This window comes from Episyrphus balteatus, chromosome 3 (genome assembly GCF_945859705.1).
Source record: "Episyrphus balteatus chromosome 3, idEpiBalt1.1, whole genome shotgun sequence".
NCBI lineage: Eukaryota > Metazoa > Arthropoda > Insecta > Diptera > Syrphidae > Episyrphus > Episyrphus balteatus.
The window spans coordinates 67,666,698-67,691,461 of NC_079136.1; the positions used below are offsets into that span (position 1 = coordinate 67,666,698).

At 29.2% G+C, this 24,764-nt stretch overlaps 1 protein-coding gene across 18 annotated transcripts in view; it reads left to right on the forward strand.

The window, feature by feature from the left end:
• LOC129913044 (protein lap4) overlaps positions 1–24,764 on the forward strand; it is a 335,223-nt gene that overhangs the window by 289,658 nt on the left and 20,801 nt on the right. For 14 of the 18 annotated variants that reach the window (XM_055991409.1, XM_055991410.1, XM_055991420.1 and 11 more), the window contains 3 exons: positions 9,036–9,356; positions 9,635–9,764; positions 24,116–24,295. In XM_055991409.1, the coding sequence (XP_055847384.1) occupies positions 9,036–9,356; positions 9,635–9,764; positions 24,116–24,295 (631 nt within the window). The remainder of the gene's footprint in view (positions 1–9,035; positions 9,357–9,634; positions 9,765–24,115; positions 24,296–24,764) is intronic. The other 4 variants (XM_055991416.1, XM_055991426.1, XM_055991427.1 and 1 more) reach the window with 2 other exon arrangements.

The following is a 24,764-nucleotide window of genomic DNA, read 5'->3' on the forward strand; positions in this document are numbered from 1 at the left end:
TTTTGTCGAAATCAGAAGAGGAAACACAAAAAAATCATCACAATTCACAAATATGTATACGTTAAAACGGAATGTAATATAATTTTTTTTTTTTGTTTTTATTCTATAATCGACTTAACTTGTCAGCAGAGAAAAAAAAAAAATCTACGGCAAAATGAAAACCTTCTTTTTTTTTCTTTCTTTTTGGTTCCAAAGGCTGAACTTCACTTTCTTTTTTCGAGATTAAATCGACAGATGATACGCAAAGAACTCACACTTTTTTTTTATTCAGAATGAAAAGAATTTCTTGAATAAGACCGAAAAAATGTTTATTAATCTTTATGTAGAGATAAATAAAATTTTCGGCTTGTTGTTGTTTTTGTGTGTAGATTTTTTTTGGTTCTCAACGATGATAGAATTGTGTGCAAGGATATTCACAGAGGTTTTCAAAATGTTATAATTTTTTTTTAAGCCAGGTAGATGTAAAAACTTTAAAATAACGGCTTTAAGAATAGGGCAATGGTTGATTAAAATGCAGAAATCAGATAAAAGGGAATACATTTTTGAAAATGCTCAAAGTCAGCAATCAATAGCATATTCTAGGATTATTGAACTGACTGCCCTATACTGAATATAAAACAATAGATATTAGACTTTTTTGGATTTTTGAGAAAATTGTAAAATAAAAAATATTTTGAAAAAAGAAATTTCTGATAAAATTATTTTTCAATATTCTCGCAAAACCTATATAGCCCGGGAGCCAGCGTCACTCATTTTTGAAAGATTTGATAATGGATGAATTTATTTTTTTCGGGCAGTTTTTACATTAGAAAAACATAAAATCGATGCCTGCAGGCGCACCCGTGGTGCATTAATTTACAGTTAATTTTCAAAGTTGTAAAAAAACCGAGGTCACATGTCTAACATGATAAGACTTGAAACCGGTCTAGAACGTTAGTTGGCACTGCCATAGTGGAGTAACTAAAGCTCAAAAATTGGCAATATTAGGGAACCCGGCCGAACAGCTTAGATTTTGATGATCTTTTTTTTCAAACGTCGGTAATTAAAAATACTTTAAAGTCTATAGATTAAAAATTGCCGGTGTTGCCGTTTTGATTTTTTAAATTTAATTGAAGATTTTTGTGAACAAAAACAAATTTTTTTCAAAAATTTTTCTTAAATTTCATAAATTAATTGATGCCAAAAGATTGTCTAGGAAATTCAAGGAAAAAAAATATATGGGAGTGAGGGACAATCTTCCATAGTTCAAGCGATAGATGCAATTTTCTTATTAATTGACTTCAAACACAAAAAAAAATATTTGAACACAACGGCAACACCTACAATATTCAAATATACATTTTTTAAAAGCTAGAAGCTTAGTCATATATGTAAAATTAAAATTAAGTTAATTGAATGAACGGCTTTTGAAAGAATGGTAATTGAACTCAGATTTAAAAAAAAAAAATTATTGAAAAAATTTTAACATGTCGCTTTTTAAACTTGGTCGTAATATAAAATGCATTTATTTTAAAATTTTTTTGGCCGCATTTATTATGATTTCAAATTATAAAAGGAAATGTCAATATGTATTACGGTTTATGAAAAAAATTAAAAAGTATTTCATTTTCGAAGAACTTTTTTTAATAAAAGTTTTGAAAAAAAATGTAACTTATTTTTTTTTTAAGTTCAACATCTAAACAAAAAATTATTTTTTATTCATTTAATAACCCTTACTGTTGAAAGTTAAATAGCAAAAATTTAAAGTTCCTATTTACCACAGTCTTTGAGAAAATTAATTATTTCAATGCAAACATTCAGTTTTAATAAAAAAAACCATTAAAATTGAAGTAAATTTTCATTTTTTTTTTTTTTCAAAAGTTTTTGCTTCGAAATTCAACTGATAATATTTATGAGCAAAAATTTTTTTTAAATAAATTCATATTTTATTAGAAAAAGTTTGGAAAAAAGTCATTTTAAATTTTTCTAATAACATTTTTTTTTTTTTAATTCTGAGTTTGAGGACCATTTTTTCAAAAAGTCTTGATTAAATTTAGTGGATTTAAATTTAAGAGATAAGAATGAGCTTCTGGCTTTTTTAAAATGTATTTTAAAATATTGTTGGTGTTGCCGTTGTTTTCAAAATATTTTTTTTGTGTTTGAGGTCAGAATGTTAGAAAATTGCATTTATCACTTAAACGATGGAAGATTGTCCCTTACTGCCTTTTATATATTTTCCTTGAATTACCTAGAGAATCTTTTGCTATCATTTGTTTTATGAAATTTAAGCAAAAAAATTGGTTTTGTTAAAAAAAAAATTAATTTTAATTTTAAAAAACAATACGGCAACACCGGCAATTTTTAATCTATAGACTTTAAAGTATTTTTAACTACCTACGTTTGAAAAAAAAAATCGTCAAAATCAGAGCTGTTCGGCCGGGTTCCCTAATAATTTGCTTTAGTTACTCTACTACTAGAAAACATAGAAACATATAGTTTTCATTGTTCGAAAAGGAACCAATTGAGGCAGTTTTTTGTATGAGTCAATTTTTTATTAAAATTCACAGTCTCGACAAAAATAGTAATCAATGAGTTTTTTTTTTTAAATTTCCCCTATTTATAACTTTGAAATCGATTATTTAAAAAACAATTGGTTTAAATATATTGATTTAAAAATTTGAATTAAATGTACAATTCTACCTTTCGGAAATGGTATCACTTATAACTACTGTTAATTTTTTTTTTAAATTTTAATTAGTTTTTTAGAAAAATGCCCCTGCCTCCTAAAGAGGGGGAGATAGTAAAAAATGATTGTATTGAACTTTTCTACAAAAAACCGTTATCAAATTTTGGCGCCCAAGTTATCCTACTGTGTGCCAAAATAACATTTTTGTTCGTTGTTCGTAAATTTTTTTTTCTAAGCCAATTTTGAACTGAATTTCATAAAAAATTCTTCGTTTCATTTGGAAATAAATATTATTTCGACATTTTTGAACATTGTGAGTTTATAAATTCTATGTGGTTTAACAAAACCAAATATTTTGTACATAATTGAAAAGGTCTAAATGTCTTCTATATAGGTACAAATTTAATGAAGCTAGATTCTTTTCAATAGGTGAAGGTCCAAAAAACCGTGTTTTGCCCTTAACTCCATATTTTTGGGGGTGTTAGGGACTTTTTAAATACCGTTTCCTAATCAGTGCAATTAGCTCTTAAAAACGTGATAGGGGTCCACCCGCGTATATTTTTAGTGTTACATAGTGTTATGGAAGGTTTGCAGAGTTACAGGTTTTTAAAAAATAGAGTTTCAAATATTTGAATTGCTGTTTAAAGAAAGATTCGAGTCTCATTTTAAAATATATTTCGATTTTTTAGCTGAAGAAATATTGTATTATTCTAAACAGGTAGCTTTTAAGTATTAAATACTGGTTTAGAATAAATTTTAGGTTAGTTTATTTTGTTTTTTTTTTTTTAATCATAAATTGAACTTCAAAACCACTTCTCTTCGTAAAATCAAAAAAAAAAAAAAAAACACAAAAACACACAAATCACCTTCATCGAAAATCAATGTATCTTAAGCTACAAAAAAATAAAAAAAACCACCCACCACCTCATTTTTGTTATCGTTGTTATTCATATTCATTGTTGTAGTGCTTGTTTTAAATGTCAGACAAATAAAAATTTATAGCATTTACACCAAAATTTTGTTTTTCTTTTTTTTTAATTTTACATTGTTTCTAGGAATCCACTTGAAGAAATTGAAGCAGTATTTAGAAGCTAAACAAAATTTTAATTAACCTTTAATTTAAAAAAAAAATACTAAATTAACACACATTTTATTATTTTTAATAAACTAATTTTTAAATAGTTATTTCTCTAAAAAAAATAATAATTTAATTTTAACTTTAATGACACATATTTTTAAACAAAAAAAAAATATAATTAATTAATCAATCCATTTTTCAACGAATAGTATTTTTCTTTCTGTGCTCTGTTTTTTTTTTTTTTTTTATATACACATTTATTTGTTTTTAATTTAATTTCTATATCAATGTAAAGTAAAATTATAAATTAAAAATTAATTCATAGCAATATGTTAATAGGTAGCTCAATTTGTTAAAACAAAAAATCAATTATTATTAATATTAAAATTAATTATTATATTGCTAGTTGGTAAAAGGTATACGTAAGCATTTTATGTACACACAAACACAATGTTGATAATGATGTCTTTTTATAATATACTAACTTTTTTTTAATAATATTTGCTAACTCTATGCTGTTTTTTTTTTTATATGAAACTCTACATAATTATACATATATATTATATATTTATATTTATAATAATGACAACTATAAAAAAAAAAAAACAATTTTTATCACTCTCTTTTGTAAAAAACTAAATTTATAAAAAAATAAAATAAAATAAAAATTTTATTTGTATGTTAAAAAATAAAAAAAACAAAATTTAAATTAAAAAAAAAAAAAAATATTTTGGATTTTTTATTTTTATTTTTTTATTAATCATTCACGCTTAACTAAAAAATCCATCGTAATCAGAATTTTATAAAAATGGATTAAGTCGTTCTAGAGACTCGATGGATTTTTTTTTGTAATAAGTGTTCTATTGTATGGCTTTTTTGTAAGCTTTTTTTTCCTGGTGAAAAAGGATATCATAATTATAAAATATGGCTTGGCTTTCATTTTGTTGTTTTTTACTTTCTATTTATAAAATTTTAACCACCCTCGCCCATTAAAATAACTAAACTACTAACCCCCTCTATGTGCTGTCTAAAGAAACTAGGTCAATTGCAAACTTCTATCATTCGATGCGCATTTAATTTCAAAAATTAAAAGCATTTTAATAATAAATAAAAGCACCGCTTTTGCAATGTGAATTGTATATCTCTTTTCTTTTTGTTTAATTTTTAATTTTTTTTTTTGTCGAAAAAAACTAACATTTAACAATTAAAAGCCGATTGACGCTGTGAAATAAGTTTTGTTCTTGTGTTAAAAGTTGTACAAAAGTTTAGTTACCTCTTCTATATAAAACGTTACTTGTTGTTGTATAGATATGTATTTATATTTATTTTATTTTACGCTCGTGAAAGACTGTTATATAGGAAGGAGACTGTGTGTAAGGACTAAGTTTCAATTTTAATTGACGAGAGTTGTTTCTGGCAGATTTATTTTTCGAAATCCTTTTTTTTGTTTTTTTTTTATTCAATTTTTCTTTCATTTTCATCCTTGTTCGTTTAAGTTTTCAATTGAAAGTTTTTACCTACCCTCATTTTTGGTTTTGTTGAGAATTAAGCAACGCAAAAAAAAACTAAAAAGAAGAAGAGAAAATAAAGTTTTTCTTTTCTTGCACTTGTGATTGTGATTTTTTAGTTTTTTTTTATCCGATTTTTTGGTTTGAATTCAAGGTTCGAAGGTTAAATGTCGTTTCGTCGTCGTGAAGCATAATACCTGCCAGGTATAACAAAATGCCACTTAATCTTGAGGTTTGCCGATCGAAATTTTTCTATAAAATGTTTAAAACGAAAAAAGAGTGATTTTCAATTCGACGGAGATTTTGTTCGTAATTGATTTCTTGTCAGGAAATTTGTTCAATATGATAAATTAGAAAGGAGTTTATGTTACACATTCGTGTTGAAAGTTTTTTTTAGTTTGAATAAAAATGCATTTGGCAATGATTTGATTTTTTGTAAATTGGCATTTCTTTTTAGGCAATTATAGGAGTGTTGTTTGATGGGTGCAATTAGGATTGAAATATGTTTGGAGGAATTTCAATAACTTCGATACCACTGAACTTTTGTGAGGATAAAAAAACAAGGAGTTTTTTTTTCGTTGGGAAGTCTATTCTGTTCCTTTTATATAGAAGATGCAATTTTCTAAAATTGAGGACAAAATTGTAAACATTTAGTTAGGTACCTCATAACAAAAACATAACTGTTAAAAAAGAAGCCAAGTTCTCCTATGTTGAAATTATGCTGGCACAAAAAGTACTGAGATGTAAAAGTGTACCAAGTTCTAAAGTTTGGGTTCAAATTCGTATCAATAAAATTTTGATTGTTCTCTTGACAATTTTTCTTTTAATTACCGATTTTTAAAGTTATTTCAAAAATTGCCAAGTAAACAATCAAAATTTTATTGATACGAATTTGAACCCAAACTTTAGAACTTGGTACACTTTTACATCTCAGTACTTTTTGTGCCAGCATAATTTCAACATAGGAGAACTTGGCTACTTTTTTAACAGTAATGTTTTTGTTGTGATTTCACTACTTTTTGCAAGGTATGGCTGTAGAATTGAAAATCTCTATATTTGATGAAAATTCAGTGAAAATGGGTGGTTGTCACGCCCCCTGGCTGAAATTCTCAAATTTTAAATTTTTTCTTTGTATAAACTACCATCTCTACCATTCTACCAAATTTCAAGATTCTACGATAGTCAGAAGTGCTCTATAATATTTGATGATAATTCAGCGGAAATGGGCGGATGCCACACCCCCTGAATTGAAAATCTCAAATTTCAAGTTTCTACGTTAACGGGAAGTTCTCCATAATTTTGATGATCTGTCAGTGAGTTAGTCAGTCAGTCAGTTACTGTTTTTGCGATTTTTGAAGCCCTATATCTCAGAAACTACTCATCGTAAAAGGCTGAAATTTTGTGAGGAGTTTTGTTTTGACAAGCTCAATAAATGTAGCGAGTTTGAAATTTCTAGCATCTTTGGTGTGGAAGTTAGAGGGGGGTCGAAAATGGCCTGAGTTGTTTCCTGTAAATAAGGGTGTAGTGCCAAAGTTGCTAGAGAACTTGGCTGGGCACTACCGTGCCCCTTGATACTTAAAATACTAGAAAATATTTTCAAAACAGTGTATAAGCTTGAAATTTACCTGAATTGATTTAAGTGTGTTTTAAACCTTGTTAACCATGTTTTCAATTTTTTTTTTCATTTAAATCCCAGATCGAACACCTTTTTGCCATCAAATTTGCTAAAGTTCTAGCTTATATAGTATGTTCATTTCAAGCTTCCGCCAGGTTTTTCGTTGGCAAGTTTTTCGTATCACCCATACTAATGCTTCGGTGTCCCGTTTTTTCTAAGAGCATCCACGTGTACGTTCCTGGTAAAACTAATGGGTTCTCTTTAGAAACTATTATGTGTAGTGGTAAATCTTTTATTTTGGACACCTTAAATGGGTTTTTTCTCCGATTTTTTAAGACCAACATTCTTTTGGGTAACTTGCTCAATTTTTTTGTTTTCTTGTGGAAACAATATTTTAAATTTAACTCCTTCTAACTTGTTAAATTTTTTATTTCATTAAGAAGCTAAAAATCCCGAAAAGCTACTCAGCAGTAGTGTAGTATGTAGGTACCCAATTTTGCAACTTCAAAATGCAAACCGCAAAATGTATGGATTTTTTTTTAGTTTTTATTTTATATAAATTCTAAGTGGTACATATAATTTAAAAAAAAAGTCACTAGGAACCAGTTTATGATGATAAAATTATCTATAATTTTATCCATAATTATCTATAATTTTATCATCTTATTCAGCGAAACCGATCTATAAGTCCAAATAATCTTGGAATACAGCAATCCAAAAGTTGAAAAATTTTCCCACAAAGTAGATTGTATGGGAATTGGGCCTAAGGCTATTGTTAAATCGAAGCTGAAAGCTACTTAGCCCGTACCAATTAAAGTTGGATCTTGATTCTTGACATTTAAAGCAGACATAACTATTTTTCCTTATCTCTGTAAAACCTTCTCCACACATATTTCATTCCATCTTTTGAATTTTCGGTCACTCTTGTCTTATCTATGAAAGGAACTATTATATACTAAAATATAAGGAAATAATATAGGTTTTTGGTGTATAATAAATAGGGGGTGTCTTAAATTTGAACATGAGAGTATATTTTCTAGAAAACGAGCTTGAGTTGAAAATTCAGCATCACTTATAATCTGGAATCATTTTTAAATGAAAACACGTTATTCCGACAAGACTTAAGATCGGGAATAAATAAAAGGACACGGTAGTGCCCAGCCAAATTCTATAGGCGGGCTAAACACTTATTATAGAAACCAACTTAAGCCATTTTCAAACATGCTAGAAATTTCAAACTCACATGATTTGTTGCTAACATTTATGAGATATAGCGCAAAAATCACAAAACCCAAAACAAACAAAAAATGGAACCCATTATTTAGCCAAAAAATATTAAGATAGGTTAGGTTTTATTTTTTTTTTTGTTTTGACAGCACGATTCTATGTAGTCTCGCGAAAATAATCATTTAAGTAAAATTCACATTCATCAAATTCACAAAATTAAAATAAAAGAGGCTTTAAAACACACACATTAAAATCACCGGAATAATCAGCTATTTTTCAATGTGATTGTTTACGTTGGAATAACTTAACTGATTAGGCTTATTTAATCAATTAATTTTGATCTAAGCGTACACCTCGATGATTTATGTAGAAAGAAATCATATTATCATGTTGAATCGTTATGTCCCACCGAGTCATTATATCAAACCTATAGGCACATTTAAAGGATGTAGATTTCATTCATCGATAGAAATAGAACTCCTTAGCATGCTAACACAAATTTAAGTATTTCTTTAATTTATATTCACAATGTTTACCGCATCATCTTCAAAAACATCGCATCAATTCTCTCCAACATTGTATGACCAATAATGAACATAAATCAAAACAAAATAATACTTTGTAACTAACCAAATCATCATCAGCACTCAAACCTTCAAAATGAGATCCTTCAAAAACCAATTTCCGACCAAACCAACAAAAAATAAAGGATTCTAAACTTAAGCTACAAATATTTACAAATTTTCTTTTTTTTTTTTACTTTTTTTCTATATTTTTTGAATTTCTTTGGGCACTTTTCTTACAATGTTCCCTAAAATTACAAAAAAAAAAAAAAATACAAACACACACACACAAAAATACACAATTCTAAATTGGTTCACCAACAAAAATGTGGTTGTAATGGTAATTTGAAAAAAAAAACAAAATTAATGCACAAAACAGTACAACCACTTCTGAAACAACAACAACAAGCACATCAGCCACAAATCCGTCCCAAGGATCATCGGCGGCAAGTTCAAGTGGGTCACCATTGAAAAAGCCATCGTTATTGCCCAAGCCCAAGATAAAGGTACCAGTATTTGCACCACCACCACAACTAGATACGAGATTGCCTCCGGTAACAACTCGTATTCCAGTTCGCACAGCAAATGCTGAAAAACGCGCCCGATTGCTTGAAGAAAGCTCAACACCATCCGAATCAAGTCAAGTTGATGCTTTGACAACTTCTTTAACTGCAACTCGTCTTACAAAGGCGCAACAGAAGTAAGTTGCTCTTTAATGTTTCTTTAAGATTTCTTTAAATTTTTTATTCAATAATTTTGTAAAATATTTCTTCTGCACCAGTTGATTATAGTGTGTAGAATATTGGTGATTGAAAAATTTTGTAAATATTTTTTTTTTGTTTCAAGTTTTTTTTTTTTTATTTTTGGTGATTTGCATTTTTTCTATAACTCTTCTTTGATAGGAGAAAATAAATAAAATATATCAAAAAATATTAAGGATCAAATTATTAACATTTTTATTTAATTTTTGTAATTTAGTGCCGAAAAAAGAGCAGCATGGAGAGCAGCTCGACTCAAGTCACTTGAGCAAGGCGCAGTCCAGGCACAAGATGTCATTAAAAATATGAACAAAATGGCTGATGAACTTTTGGAAGAGACACAATCACAGGTATGATTTCTAATTTTAGTAGAAAGCAATTAAATAGCGAAAAAATAAATAACATTTTGTTTTTTTTTTTCTTTATTAACAAAATGGTCGCATGTAATTTAATTTGAATTTGAATGTAACCAAGCAAAGCCATAGAAGAATAATTGTTACTAACAATATTCCTTAACAAATTTTTTTTTAACAAAACTTATAGTAAGTCAGAATTGCATTTAGAAAGAATATACCTAATTCTAATAGGTAATGTTGCTTAAACAAGAAAGATAACTATTACTAACTCATTAATTAATACGAATGAGAAGATTTGAAATATTCTGATACTGTAAACTAGTCAATTAATTTAACTGATTTAAACTTGAAGCTTATTTAAAAAAAAGAACATACTTACACATTTATACGCATATCTAAAGATGTTATCCATTGTTTTTTTGAGGGCGAAAAGGGATTATGATAGTCGCAGAACCTTTTCTGTTGATTTATTTTATTATTATTTTTCTGAACACATTTTACCTATTGTTTTTTTTTTTTTTTTTAAGAATAGTGAAAATCTTTCATCACTTATTTTCAATACTTTCTTTAAAAAAAACTCAGGCACGTAGCCTTAGAGGGCGCTTCAGCGGTTAAAGCCCTCTCCAAAACTTTTATGTATAACTTCTAGACAAAAAATATTCACTGCAGACTTTAATTACTCGTAACATTAAAACTTAGAGATTGTGATAAAAAATCTGAATTAATTGAATCATGTTTGGCAAGATAAAAAAAAAGAATTGTAATCATTTATCCAAGATTGAGCGAATGAAATCAAGATTGTTAAAATATTTATTGAAGCTTTTATTTATTTTATTTCACTTCAGATTCTTTGATGTAGTCAGCTTAGAGCAAGCTGTATACTACTATCAGAGGGTTCATCATTAGTGCATGTGTTAGTAGTTAGTAGGACAAAAACAATCAAATACTATCCACATGCACAATATACAATTAATATTAGCAAAAAATGATATACTAACATAAATACAATTTAAAAATCTAACTAAAACATTAACTGACAATCACGTCTGTGGAGCACTGGTTCGAAATAAAGTTTTTAATTTCATCTTGCTCATATTAAAGTCAATATCGTTTAAATTATAAAGTTTGCTCATTCGGTTAAGAGGCTCGTTTATACCATAGTTTGTTCTATGAAAGTCAATATGTAAGAGTTCAAATCTTCGTAGGTGGTGAGATCCTCCCGGATAGTTAAAGCCAAGGCAACCTAATAAGTCAGGAGCGTCAATTTGGCCATTAATTAATTGATGAAAGAATATAATATCGTTATTAACACGTCTTTGTTGCAAAGTTTGCATGTTTAAAAGTTGAATCCGCTGATCGTAAGGTGGTAAGTTGTAAGGATCTGTCCAAGGTAGACCCTTCAGAGCAAAGCGTATGAAATTATGTTGGATTGATTCTATACGATTCTTATGAACCTCATAAAATGGACTCCATACTTGGGAAGCGTACTCGAGGTGGGGTCGAACGTAGCAGTTGTATAGAGAAAGTGTGACAAATGGATCGTCAAACTCCTTTGCCCAGCGTTTTACAAATCCAAGCATTGAGCTCGCTTTGTTTACTATGAGATTAATGTGTTCGGTGAATTCTAAGTTTGAACTGAATTGGACACCCAAGTCTTTAAAACTAAATACTCGACAGAGCTTGTGTTGCGATATACAATAATCGAAGGCATTCGGGACTCGTTTTCGAGAGAAAGTAATTGTTTGGCATTTGACTGGGTTGAGAGAGAGACCGTTTTTCCCACACCAAACACTAAAACTGTCAATGTCAGCTTGTAGAAGGATCCGGTCATGGTTGTTTTTTATTGTCTTAAAAATCTTCATATCATCGGCAAATATGAGAATTTCACTTGAATTTATGCATGAAGTTACATCATTTATAGCAAGTATAAAAAGAAATGGACCCAGATGGCTTCCCTGGGGTACACCTGAGCGAGCAATAAAGGGGTCAGAAAGACAGTTCCTGAATTTAACTTGATAGGATCTTTTCTCTAGGTATGATTCTATCCAGGCTATAAAAAAAGGCGGAAAACCAAAAGCTTTTAGCTTGAAAGAAATAATTTTATGATTTAATTGATCAAATGCTTTAGAAAAATCAGTGTATATGCAATCTACTTCACTTCCTTTTTCTAAAGCATTTGAACATTTATGTAAAAAGGTAAGAAGATTAGTTACAGTTGATTTTTTCCTCATAAAACCATGCTGTTGTTCACATACTAGATTCTTGCTGAAAAATGCAACACTCTCACAAACAACTTGTTCAAAAATCTTCGGAATACACGATAGTTTTGAAATAGGTCTGTAATTCTTTATATCTGTCTTATCACCCTTCTTGAAAATTGGAATTAGAAATGATGATTTCCAAATGATGGGAAATTTTCCAGATTTGATGGAAAGTTCAAACAAATACGTAAGGGGCTTAGATAACGAGTTTCTACAGTTTTTCAATAATATTGGAGGAACACCATCTGGTCCAACTGAACAATCGTCATTCAACGATGAAAGAATTTCTAAAACAGTACTTTCTAGTAAAGGGATATTGTTACAACACGTTTGGGAATAGCTTTGTAGATTTCTAAAAAATGTTTCGTCAATGTCAAAAGCTTCATCAACAAAAGATTTACGGAAATTTGTCGCAAAAGCATTGCAAATATCAAAGGTTTTTTGCATTGGGACGTTTTCATAAATAAAGTTTGCAGGGTAGCCATCTGAGTTTTTCTTTGAGTTAACGAGTTTCCAAAAAGACTTAGGATCCTTTTTTAAGCTATTTCCTTTTTCTGTCAAATAATTGGTGTAAAGTGTTTTTGAAAGAGATTTAAATTCTTCAAACAGAGCGCTATAAGAGGCGTAATCAGTTAGAGATAAGGTTTTTAAGTAAGTTTTCCATGCTTTATTTCGTTTATTTCGTAACGATTTCAGTTCTTTTGTGTACCAAGATTGATTTAAATTCGTGTTTTTCATTTTTTTCATGGAAAGAGTATTAATAAGACAATTGTTAAGAATACTATAGAAACTGTTAACAGCTTCATCAATATTAGACATAGACAATACGTCAGATATTCCAGACCTATATAAGTTTTCGGATAGCAACTCAAAATTTGCTTTTCTGAAATCAAAAAAATAGGAGCAATCGAAGTCATTACTGTTTTCAGTAACATGACTGCTACAGTCAAAAAAGATTTCCAAAGGTGGATGGTAATTATCTATATTAGTAATTCCAATTCTAGACTCTAGAACAAGAGTACTAATAGCGTCAGAGGAAAATACCAAATCGAGAATTCGATTTTTAAAGTTTTTAATACAGCTTATTTGCTGTAAGTCAGAATAACTAATTTTATCAAGAAGAGCCAGTTCATTTTGAGAAGAAGTTAACGAAGCTTCTTGGTAAGTCTCGTCTTCGGAAGGAATCCATTCTATGTGTGGTAAGTTGAAATCTCCCACAAGTAATATATTGCTGTTGGGGCAAACCAGGTCAAGTACGAAGTCTAAAGCAAAGGAAAGTTCGACATAAACGGATGCTGAACTTTTTGGAGGAATGTAGGCGTTTAGAATATAAACAAAATTATTTTCTACAGTAAGTTTTACACAAATTAGATCAATTGATAGTTTAAAAGTTTATTTTAAACAATCATAATTTACAAGAAAAAGCTAAACAAAAATTACCTTTTTTCTTTTCTCATTATATTATTTTTTTTATTTTAAAAGCTTACAAAAAATTATACCACTAAAAAGCAAAATTTTATATCATGTAAAAGCTTATAATTTCACCTTTCATATGACATTTCAATCTTAATTCTGCGATGCCTAGAAAAAAAGTTATAGAATTTTTTAAAGCCAACCATGTCGAAATTCCAAACTGAGATTACGGTACCTACTTCCCACACTGGTGGCTGTACATGAATCATAATCAACAGACATCCACAGGTGTTTTGAGGTATTTCGCAAGTTTTTTTTAATTTAACATTGTGTAGCTTGTAGTGAATGTACAGTTATGTGTGATAAACCAAATTAAAGGTAACATCATCAAGATGCTCAATAAAGTTAAATCAAATTTGTAAATGCTTTAGATCAAAAGATAAAACCTGTTGAGAAATAAAACCGTTACCGTTATCTCAAAATTGTGACTACAAAATTGATTGATTGATTTGCACAGATATAGTCCTGTCTATTATCTATCTACAATATAAATTTCATTTATTTATCTGTTGAAGGAAAAAAGATAAAAATAAAAAACGGTTAAAAAAGGTCAACAAACTTGGGACAAAAAAACTTGTTTTTCCCGTTATTCGGTCAAAAACCATTTTGAAATACCAATTTTTTGCACATGTATGCGCACAGTCATAGACTACATGTTCTATAAGCTTGAGATTTTTTGAATGCTACAAAAAATTTAAAAAAATAAAAACTCACCCAAAAATACCCCAAAATAAGTAGGTTTTTTTTTCAAAAATTCATATTTCGAAACGCAGAGACTTAAAAAAAATCCGTATCAGACCCCTAACTTTTTTTTTATTATCTTTCGAATAACGTTTTTCAAATTGTCAAAAAAAATTCCCCTAGGTACCTATAAAATCACTACTTTGTCAAAGGTCTACCTCATGTTTTAGTTTTAGAAAACCATTAATAGCTTAGTTTTGAAATTTTTTAGAATTTTTTCAATACCATTCAATTCCAATTCAACCATTTACATTGTCGCGTTTAGAAAATAGCCAATTTTTTGAACTTTTGTTTTACCAGTATTTACCCTATTAAAAGATGGAATTTTTTTAAATCCTTCAAATGTATTTAACTTTAGATTATTATCTTTCAAATAAGCTATAAAAGATTTTTGTATCTCTAATAGTTTATTTTTAATTTTTAATTGAAATTTTTGCCGCACTGCGGAAGTGCGAGAGTGGAACGCTAGAAAATGGCGGCACTTTTTTGTGGTGGCTGCCATGGTTCATCGATTTATAAGACGTTATCACATCAAAACAATTGGCGCAGATTATGCATCAATCGGTTTCCCAAACCGAAATTTGCGTTTGACCAGACGAGAAAAGATATTTAAAGTACCTTTTTTTTGTGAATATTACTTGACATTTTTTGACTTCTTCTGGAGTTAAAAATTTCTTTCTCAGCCAATTTTCAACCGATTTTCATAATGTTCTTATGTTATGTTCTAGTTCAAATAATGTAAAAACGGATTCTCAAAATTCTTGGATTTTTTTTTACCGAATCACATGTTTTATACACAACATTGATATTTCCTCTACAATACGAAAATCAAGCTGTTCTTTTTTTCGACATTTATCAGCAACTTATTTATCAGAAACTTATAAGGATGAAATGCCAAAACTTACTTAACTCTGTTATAAATTCAGAAGAAAAAAAAAATTAAAACAATTTTCAATGTAAAGCATTAACCCCGAAGAGCGGCAGACTTTTATATGGAATAGGTATGTTAGCGTAGATTCGCTAACGTTTAAATTTCATGTTATTCAAAGAAAACACGTAAGTCTTTATGTTGGAAATGGTTTGACACTACATATACAGCCTTGGCCAAAAGTATTAGGCACCCCAAAAAAATTCTTTTTTGAATACTGGAAGTAACTGAAGCAAAAGTACAAAACTTTAACCCTTTCGAACCCAAGCTATGAAAATCAATATTAAAAAAATGTTTTTTTCGGTATTATCGGGTCAAAAACATCACAACTAAGCAATATGAATAGCAAAAAGTTATTTTCCAAAATAATAAATAGCAAAACTAATGTGTTTTTTTCATGCTACATGTAAGTAACATGCACTGCCTATGACCACTAAAAAAAGTCGGAGAACTTAGAAAATAACTTTTTATGAAACTATAATGTTTGCTCTTCTTCTAAGCAAAAAAACAAAACACTTTCTGCATTAACATTTTTTATACCTATCTTTTTTTCAAAATTATGACCATAGGTACATAAAAAAAATTTTGTTTGCAAAAAAAAAAAATGTGAATTTCAGTCCCTTTCTCGATTAAAAAAAAATTAAAGGTATGATATTTGACTAACTTTTTGTAATAATCCAGTAACTAGGCATTATTATCTTTCAATTAAACCATCGTAACCTAAAAAATTGTTTAATTTAATATTTTTTACGAATTTTTAAAAAAATGTTACATGAGAGTAACACTGGGTCCGAAAGGGTTAAGTATTCACAGTTAGAAGGCTTCAGTATAATGCTAGCGTCATGGTCTCATTCACCTGAAAACAAGAACTTGCAGTAATTTCCTTCGAGATATAGTGAGAGTGCGTTGAGATAAAAACTACTTGAGTTCAAATCCTTTTACCTGTTTTTTTCAACAATATATTCCAAAGCAAAACTGCATTTTTATTTTTGGGTCCCTACGATTTTTGCATTTTTTTCAAATTTTTTTTTCGATACTTGTGTAGATTAGAATCAAAACCCATTTTATCCACTTTTTTTTATTTCGAGTAAATGGAGAAAAACTTGTATCTCGTAAACGAAACATTTTTTAGTACTTTTTTAAATGCAGGATGGATTCAATTAGGATTCCCTACAGTTTAAGTCCAGAAATCGTGATCTGAGGGTTTTAGTTTTAGAGTTATACCCAAAACAAATATGGATAGAATGTATTTTGAAAATCACCTCTGAATTTCAGACCAAAATAAGAAAAAATGGCATGAAAAAAAACTCAATTAAAAACGAGAAGACTTTATTTCCTTTTTTTAACTACGCCTGCTTTCTTGAACAAATAAATTCAATCCTAAATGCCGAAAATTTTTTTTTCAAAAATCCGTATAAATTTTCGGATATTCCCATCTAATCTCATCCCATGGATGAAATGGTTTTTGAATTTCAAATTTATTTTAGAAATAATATTTTGAATGGATATAATGGATTTTGATGCAAATAAAATTGTTTGGATATAATGGGTTTTGAAACAAAAACTCAAGTGGATAAAATGGATTTTGAAATTAACCTCTAACTTTGGGGTCTGATTTCTATGCCAAAATATGTAATTAGAGACTCAAACTTGGGCGCAACGTATATATGTATGTATTTGAATAATATAGAAACAAAACCTCATACCTAAGTCATTTTTTTTTTTTTTGAAAAGTGGATATAATTGATTTGATTCTGATCCACACACTTGTAGTCTTCTGTGAATATGTACATTTTCTCATATTTATTTTATACCGAAATTAAATAAAAATTACTCTTTTACGCAGATTATTTCAATACAATTCTACCCATTTCAGTACAATACAAATGAAATTTTCAGTACAATTAAAAAATGTCATTTTCCATCCCTGGTATTTACCTCTCAAATGGGGTAACTCAGCCCTAAGCGATCACGCAATAAACACTCGCACATCTTTTTCTTTCAATATTTTGAAGCTATACATATATTTCTATAGTTTTTTAAACTAAATTAGGTTAGTTAAATTAAATATCTGTTAGTTTTTTTTTTCATATGCTACTCTGCGTTGAGTAGCTAAGATTTTATACTTTGTTAAAGACACAATGTTAAATAGTTTGTATTTATTTTAATATAATGTGAAAAAAATATATTTATACTGGAATTTGGATATTAACGTGAAATGTCTGCTTTATCATTTCATGAGAAAAAAACGCGTTACCAAAATATACCAAAATGTTACTGTAATTCAACCAAATTACTAACTATAGTTTTTCCACTAATTTAGTCTTTTTCCTCATAAAAAGTGAAATTCAAGCAAAGGTACATATTTTTAAAACAAATGGTAGATATATTCACCCAATTGGGTAGTATAAATAATTTTATTTGAATATTCTAATATTCCATATTCCAGTGAAAAAGAAAAAAAAATTATAAATTATCTCTGAAATAGTACCTTTACCCATAATTTCCATCGAATTCAAATGTAATTCAAAACCGTCATTTTTTTTAAACTATTATAATAATAGATTGATGGAAAGGTTAATTTAGATTTTCATTTAAGTTAAATTTTCCCAACGCGCAGTAATCTTTGACATATTGGTAAAATGGCAATGACATTTATGATCCAAACTAACCTAATAACACGTTAACGTTAAATCCTTTCAACGTTCGAACTAAATTACATGAAAAAAATCTATGTACATACATACAAACACACGCTGTGCTTTTAACCGGTATTGAATTTTCCCACCAGTAGGAAGTTTATTTAAAAATATTACAACAAAAAAAAATAGATAAAAAAACAAACCATGCAAGAGTAATACCTCGAAATGAAAATGCACTCAAATTGGATTAAATCAATTGCAGGCTTTTTCAATTTCCCTATCAAACTGTTATGGTCAAGGTGTGTTTTATTGGAACGGTATATACCGTTTATACATGTATGAAAGTTGTGTATATTAAATTCTCATAAATATTTAGATCGAAAGTAATTCAAATAGGTTTTTTTTTTTCTGGGTCAGGATAGTGTAGGTAGGGGAGAGTGGCGGACAGTGAGACACCCTTTTTTTAAATTGGTATATCTTAGAATGTTTTCGAGATAGCTTAACGAAACTTTGAAGTTAGTTTAAGACATATTTTATCTTAATGTTGCAAAAAAACTTATAGTTAAAGAATGAATGAGGGCATCACATTGGACTAAAATGTAGAAAAAGTCAAAACGTCTCACTGTTTGAAAGGGGTGCGATCAGTGAGACATTCTTAGGTGAAAAAAAAATAACGAAAACGTCAAATAATTAGGTAATTGACAAGTATATACTTAATTAATTTATGTTACTTTAACCCATTTATTCAAAAAAAAAAAACAAAAAGCCAAAAAAAAATGAAAGAAAAAACAATACGAAATCATTTTGAAGTCATGCTAAAATAATAGATTTTTTTAAAATCTATATGTCTCACTGTTTGCTTTTTAAAAAACCTATGTCTCACTGTTTGCTTTTTAATAATGTCTCACTGTTTACTTTTTGTCATTTTTCGGAAAAATATAAAATTACAAAAAACGAGAAGGAATTCTAATTCAATGATATTTTTTTATGAAAGAACATATAAATATAATACATATGTAAAAAAAGTTCTGTCCACTAACCAGATTTTTTTGTGTTATACACTCTTTTTATAACACTCCAAAAACTACTTTCACCTGATTTTGTGTGATATTTTACGGCGGGGGAAAATGGACAGCTTTAATTAAGTCGGGACAAAATTAAAAGACGCAGACGGGGAAATAAACGTTTTGACCCAAACTAGCGTTACTGTGCTTATTTTCAGAAAAGAGAAAAATGGATTGTCTCACTGTTTGCACCGTCTCACTGTCCGCCACTCTCCCCTATATCTATATGAATAGTATATAAATACTGCAAAATCTGTCCCATTTTAACTTGACTGACATTTTCTATAAATGGAAGGTTTTGTTGAATTAAAATATTTGGTAGTTGTACAGAGTGACCCAAAGAGTTTTTAAATATTTTTAAATTGGAATTTGAATACCAATTAGGTGTCAGATAAATCAAGACGGGGAACAAGTTCAAAAGGTTAAATACCCTGTCATATTCCTTAATAACACTGGTCAACAAGGTTTTTGCCACAACAACCAAAATATACCTTTATAGTAGTTTTTGATGCGCTGAACTCGAATCTGAAGTCAAAAAATTGTTATTGGCCTCCGTTTTTGAAATATTGCCGTTAGAAAATGTCAAAAAACGTCATTTTGGCTGTTTTCGAGGTTATGTTTTTATGTGGGGTAGTTCATTATGAACTAATTTGTAACGGTGCCTATAAGAACTGGTTTTATTCTTTCAAAAAATGTTTAAATCTTTCCGATATCTCTATATCTCTTTTACTGCCCGAAATATTTAAAATTTAAGTAGCGGTCTTTGAATCAGAAACAACACAGGCCAATCAAATTAAACTTTTTTTGCCACAAGAACCAAAATATACTTTTCTGAAGGTTTTTGGGTTGCTGAACTCAATCAGAAAAATTCTATTAGCCTTCGTTCTTGGAATATTACCGTTATAAAATGTAAAAAGGTATCGCACTGATTACGAAACGGTATTGTATTTAAAAAAGTCCCTAACACCCCCAAAATCTGGAGTTAGGGGCAAAAAACGGTTTTTTTTTACCTTCACTCATTGAAAAAAATCTAGTTTTGTCAAATTTCTGATAGGAAATAAAAATACCTTTTCAACAATGTATAAAACATGTAACTCGGTTAAACCACCTAGAATTTATAAGCTGTCAAAGTTCAAAAATTCCATTTCTTCGTCATTTACCCAACTTCGACATGCAACAACATGCTGTTTTAAAAATATATTTTAAAATAATATTTATTTCCAAATCAAACGAGGTATTTTTTATGAAAATCAGTTTAAAATTGGCTTAGAAAAAAAAATTTTACGATTTCAACCCAGATTCAGAAATTCGAACTTTTAGGTATAGAACAAAAATGTTGTTTTGGCACCTATTTATCATCGAGTAGCCTTACAGTTTAAAATATTTAAGACCTCTTTTACACTCACAGTCAATCGAGCTGTGGTATCAAAACGGTGGATCAAAGCGCTAACTTTGTCATAGACCCTGGGGCCCAAATTATCATTCCTGCCTATCATAATAGCGAAGAAAGGAATATAAAATTCTTTCGGTGTAATGCTTTCAATGAATTGAATAGACAGCGGCGGATTTACAAGAAGGCTGAGTAGGCTGGAGCCTAGGGCGGCAGATTTTAGGGGCGGCAAATCGATCTGTTGACCTCATAGAAGTCAAAAAGACTTTTTCATGACGACTTTCTGATATCTTGCAGATAGAATTCTGTAAAAAATAATTTCCAATGACTTTTTGAAGTGAAAACTTCTTTAGTATCGTAGTGATTTGAAACAAGATGAAACGAAAACGCGACACGACTTCAACTTGTTATAACTTTTTTGTTTTAATAGATAGATGAATGAAATTTGTACTGTAGATAGGTAATTAAATAAATTATAATTGTACAAAATTTCAATTAATTTCATATTCAAAATTCGGAGATAACGGTAAAAAGCTGTTCTTTTCCAACACACGTTATATCTTTTGATCTAGTGCACATACAAATTTGATTTAACTTTAATACGCATGCTGATAACATAACCTTTTATTTAATATATCACACATAACGTTACGTGCTCTACAAGTTACACAATCTTAAATTGAAATGAATTTAAAAATACCTCAAAACACATGTGGAGATCTGTTGGCGATGACCAGCTACCAGTGTAGGAAGTACCGTAATCTCAGTCTGGAAATTCGACATGGTTGACTTCAAAAAATTCTAACTTCTCTTGTAGACATCTTTGAAATAAGATTTATACAATATTATACAAGGTGAAACAATAAGCTTTCACATGGTATAAAATTTTTTATAGGTTGTAAGGGAATAAATGCATTTAATAGCGTGAGAAGATAAAAATACGTGTTTTTTCGCTTTTTTTTATGGAAATTGATCGAGTTCAAAAAATTCTAGCTCTTTTTGTAGATGTCTCATAGACCTGATCGATATATATATTTTGAGCTAAGACAAAAAGCTTTCAGATGATATAAAATTTATACAGGTTATCATATAAAAAACATTAATTTGAAGGTGATAGAATAAAAATAGGTAGATTTTTTCTTTTTTTCAAGAAAAATGATTTTTTAAGGTTTCACTTCTACCACGTGTGAATTGCACACATGATTTTTTTTTCTCCCACTAGTCATTGCACATTCCATATTCTAGACTAAAACAGTAAGTTCGCCGCCCCTCAAATAGTAATCGGCATCTGCGCCTTTTGGCCATACTTTGTATGAGAACATCCCCCCTATTACGTAAGTCGTTTGTATACTAAAATGACTTGCTCTGGGAGGTACAATTTGTCTTAAATTAGAAATTTATCTTGGCGGTCCCCTTCGCTCTTCGCCCCTCTTTCCTATGACACGATAATTGCTTTGTTTAAGCCTCAATTTTGGCGTCCAGAGGGAGTCGTTTTTTTGTGTCGTTTTAGTTTTTTTTATGAAAATCTAAAAAAAAATACGCTGAAAAAATAGAACAATTACACGTAACAAACCATATTTTAACCTTCGTGTATTTTTAATAATCACGTTCCTTAGAAGCTTTAACGTGAGAATGAGAAGGACTAATGAAGCTACATAATATGTACGTACATATTTGAAAAAGTTGAGGTGATTTCACTTGGGAAACCCATGGTTGTGCAAAAAAAACAGCGATTTACCAAAGCTATCCGTGTTTTACTGGTGAAAATATATCAAAGTTTCGGGTGGAAACCATGGCTTTTAAAGAGGAATCTCGTGATTTTAAGGGGGCAACCAAATCATTGATTTAACCTAACCCTACCCTTGGTTTTAGTGGCCAACCCGTGCTTTAAACGACACGTTCCATGATTAATTTTTTTCCCGGCTACCGAAGATTTTGCCAAAGCAATACTTGATTGGAAGAAAAAAAAAACACAATCTTAAAGCAGCGACCCATTCTTAAAGTGTAGAGATACAAATGTAATTTTTCCAAAGTAATTCGGGATGCTTTCGGAGTGATCCGTTTATCGGGGAAACCCGTGATTTTACTGACGCGACATTGTGATTTTACCCAAGATTTTCATGATGTTAAGAACAAACCTGTGGTTTAACCGAAGTGACTCCTGATTTTCGGGCAACCCATCATTTTAATGCGGAACTCAAACTCATTGAAATAAAATGCACGAAATAAAGCACTTTTACATGGTTAAAAATTCTGGAGCATTTTTTAATACAGCTCTTGTATTAAAACAATTTTCAATACAAAAAATATTCTTTATTAATACTTGCAAAATATTAAAATTATTATTAATCTTTTTTGTATTAAGTTAAGTTTACTACTTGTAATACAAAAATTATTAGAAAATTACCTCCGTGGGTTAAATTCTAATCTTGTATGAATTTTAACACCGCTGTATTAGATTTTAATATTTTTGTATTACATTTTAATATATTAAATTACAGTTGAATATAATTGTATTACATTTTAATATAATTGTATTACATTTTAATGTAATTGTATTACATTTTAATATAATTGTAGATATTACATTTTAATATAATTGTATTAAAATATAATACAAATGTATTAAAAAGTAATATAAAAAGTATTAAATTGTAACACAAGAATATTAAATTCTAAGGGACAAAAAAAATGAATGGGCAAGGGCGGCATAAACTGAAAAGCCTATACCTTGAAGATTTGTAAATCCGCCTCTGTGAATAGACAAAGGTTCTTACTTTGTGGTGAGCCTCACAGCCCGTGATCTTGGCCTTGACCAAGAAGCTTCTCCAGCCAGTTCGGTCCCTAGCTCGCTCCAGTTGCGCATATCAATAAGTTGTTTGAGGAAAAGAGGTCTCCTCTGCCACATTGCCCATCGAAGCTGGATTCGAAAACTCATCGGGGTGCTGCGTCAAAGTACCGATTTGTTGCCAGTAACACCAGAACTCTTGTGACCCTAATATAGTAGATAATGTATATGGAATATCGAGTCTTGCGGGATGATTGCATCTATTGGACAGAGCTTGAATCTAGATCATATTGCAATTAGTCCAGTTGTTGGAGATCTTCAAGTTATGTTTTGAAATAGACCACAGATATTGCAGTGTATTTTAACCTGTCAGTTCAACGGTCAGTTTTTACCCCAACAAAATTGAATGTGTTTTCAGCTGTTTGTACAAATAATAAAACACTGATATTGTGTTTATGAAAATTTTGGCATCACGGTTGAAAGTATATAAGTCAAAACACCAAAATTCAACAAAAGGTTTAGTGGATTGTAAAGACGTTGTTTTTTTCACACTGACATCTTAATATTTTCGTTTATGACATCAACAAAGTATTTCAGTGATATTTTGTAAAAGAAAAATATAACCCAAAACATTTTCGAAAATCCTTTCATTTTCAACCATAACATTTATTAGTCTTTAAATTAGTTTTTAAAGGTTATTTTGATCGTTTTGAATCACCCTGTAAAGTTCAACGAAAATAGAATACAAAAATACAAACATAGAGAAAGCTTGACATCAAATAGATAGATGATTCCATTTTAAAAAATAGGGTTTTACCAAAGTGCAGCGAACTTAATAAAATATGAATGCGACACTTTCCATCCATATTTTTTTTTATATATATATTCTCGTTAAATTTGTCATGCCTCTGTTATTTAACTTTCCACTTTTACTTTTTTTTATTGATTTTTTTGTTTTTTTTTTTTTTGTGTTTACATTCTGCTTGATTGTTGAATTTATTTAAAAAAAAAAAGTTAATTTTATATATATTTTTTTTTTTTGTATTTTTTTTTTATAGCAGATAGTTATTTTTCCAAAAATTGCTATTAAGTCAAGTCAGGGGCCAATTGTTGTTCGCGAAAGGGAAAAGGTCCTTGATGAAAAAATTGTACGACGAACTGAAGAGGTACCATGTCCATTAACTGGACGACCTCAATTCCGAACTGTTGAATATATTGAAAAAATCATCGAAACAGAGGTTAGTTTTGGTGGTTTTACCAATAATATTGTTGTTTCTCTTCTTGTTGATTTTGTTTATTATTCTTTGATTTTATTTTATATAAAAGCTTTGGCTTTTCATCATTATTTTTATGGTTGTGATATTATTATCTTCTTTATTGTTGCCTTTTTTTTGTAGAAAATTCTTAAGATTGAAATTTTTAAGCTTTTGTAAAAAAATTTGGATTCTTTTTTCGATTTTGATGGAATCGTAATTATTTTATATTGTACAGTATAGCACCCCCATCATAGAACATTCATTTGCACATTCACACATTATAATCATCAGCCACAACGAAGCACCTTGCACGAAAAATTAGCACATTATATTCAAGTCACCCAAATTGTATAAAAATGACTTCTGCACTGTAAATCCTTATATTGTATTTTATTTTTAGGTTGTTTTACGAACGCTTACATTTATAAGGAACGGTTATTTAATCAATCCA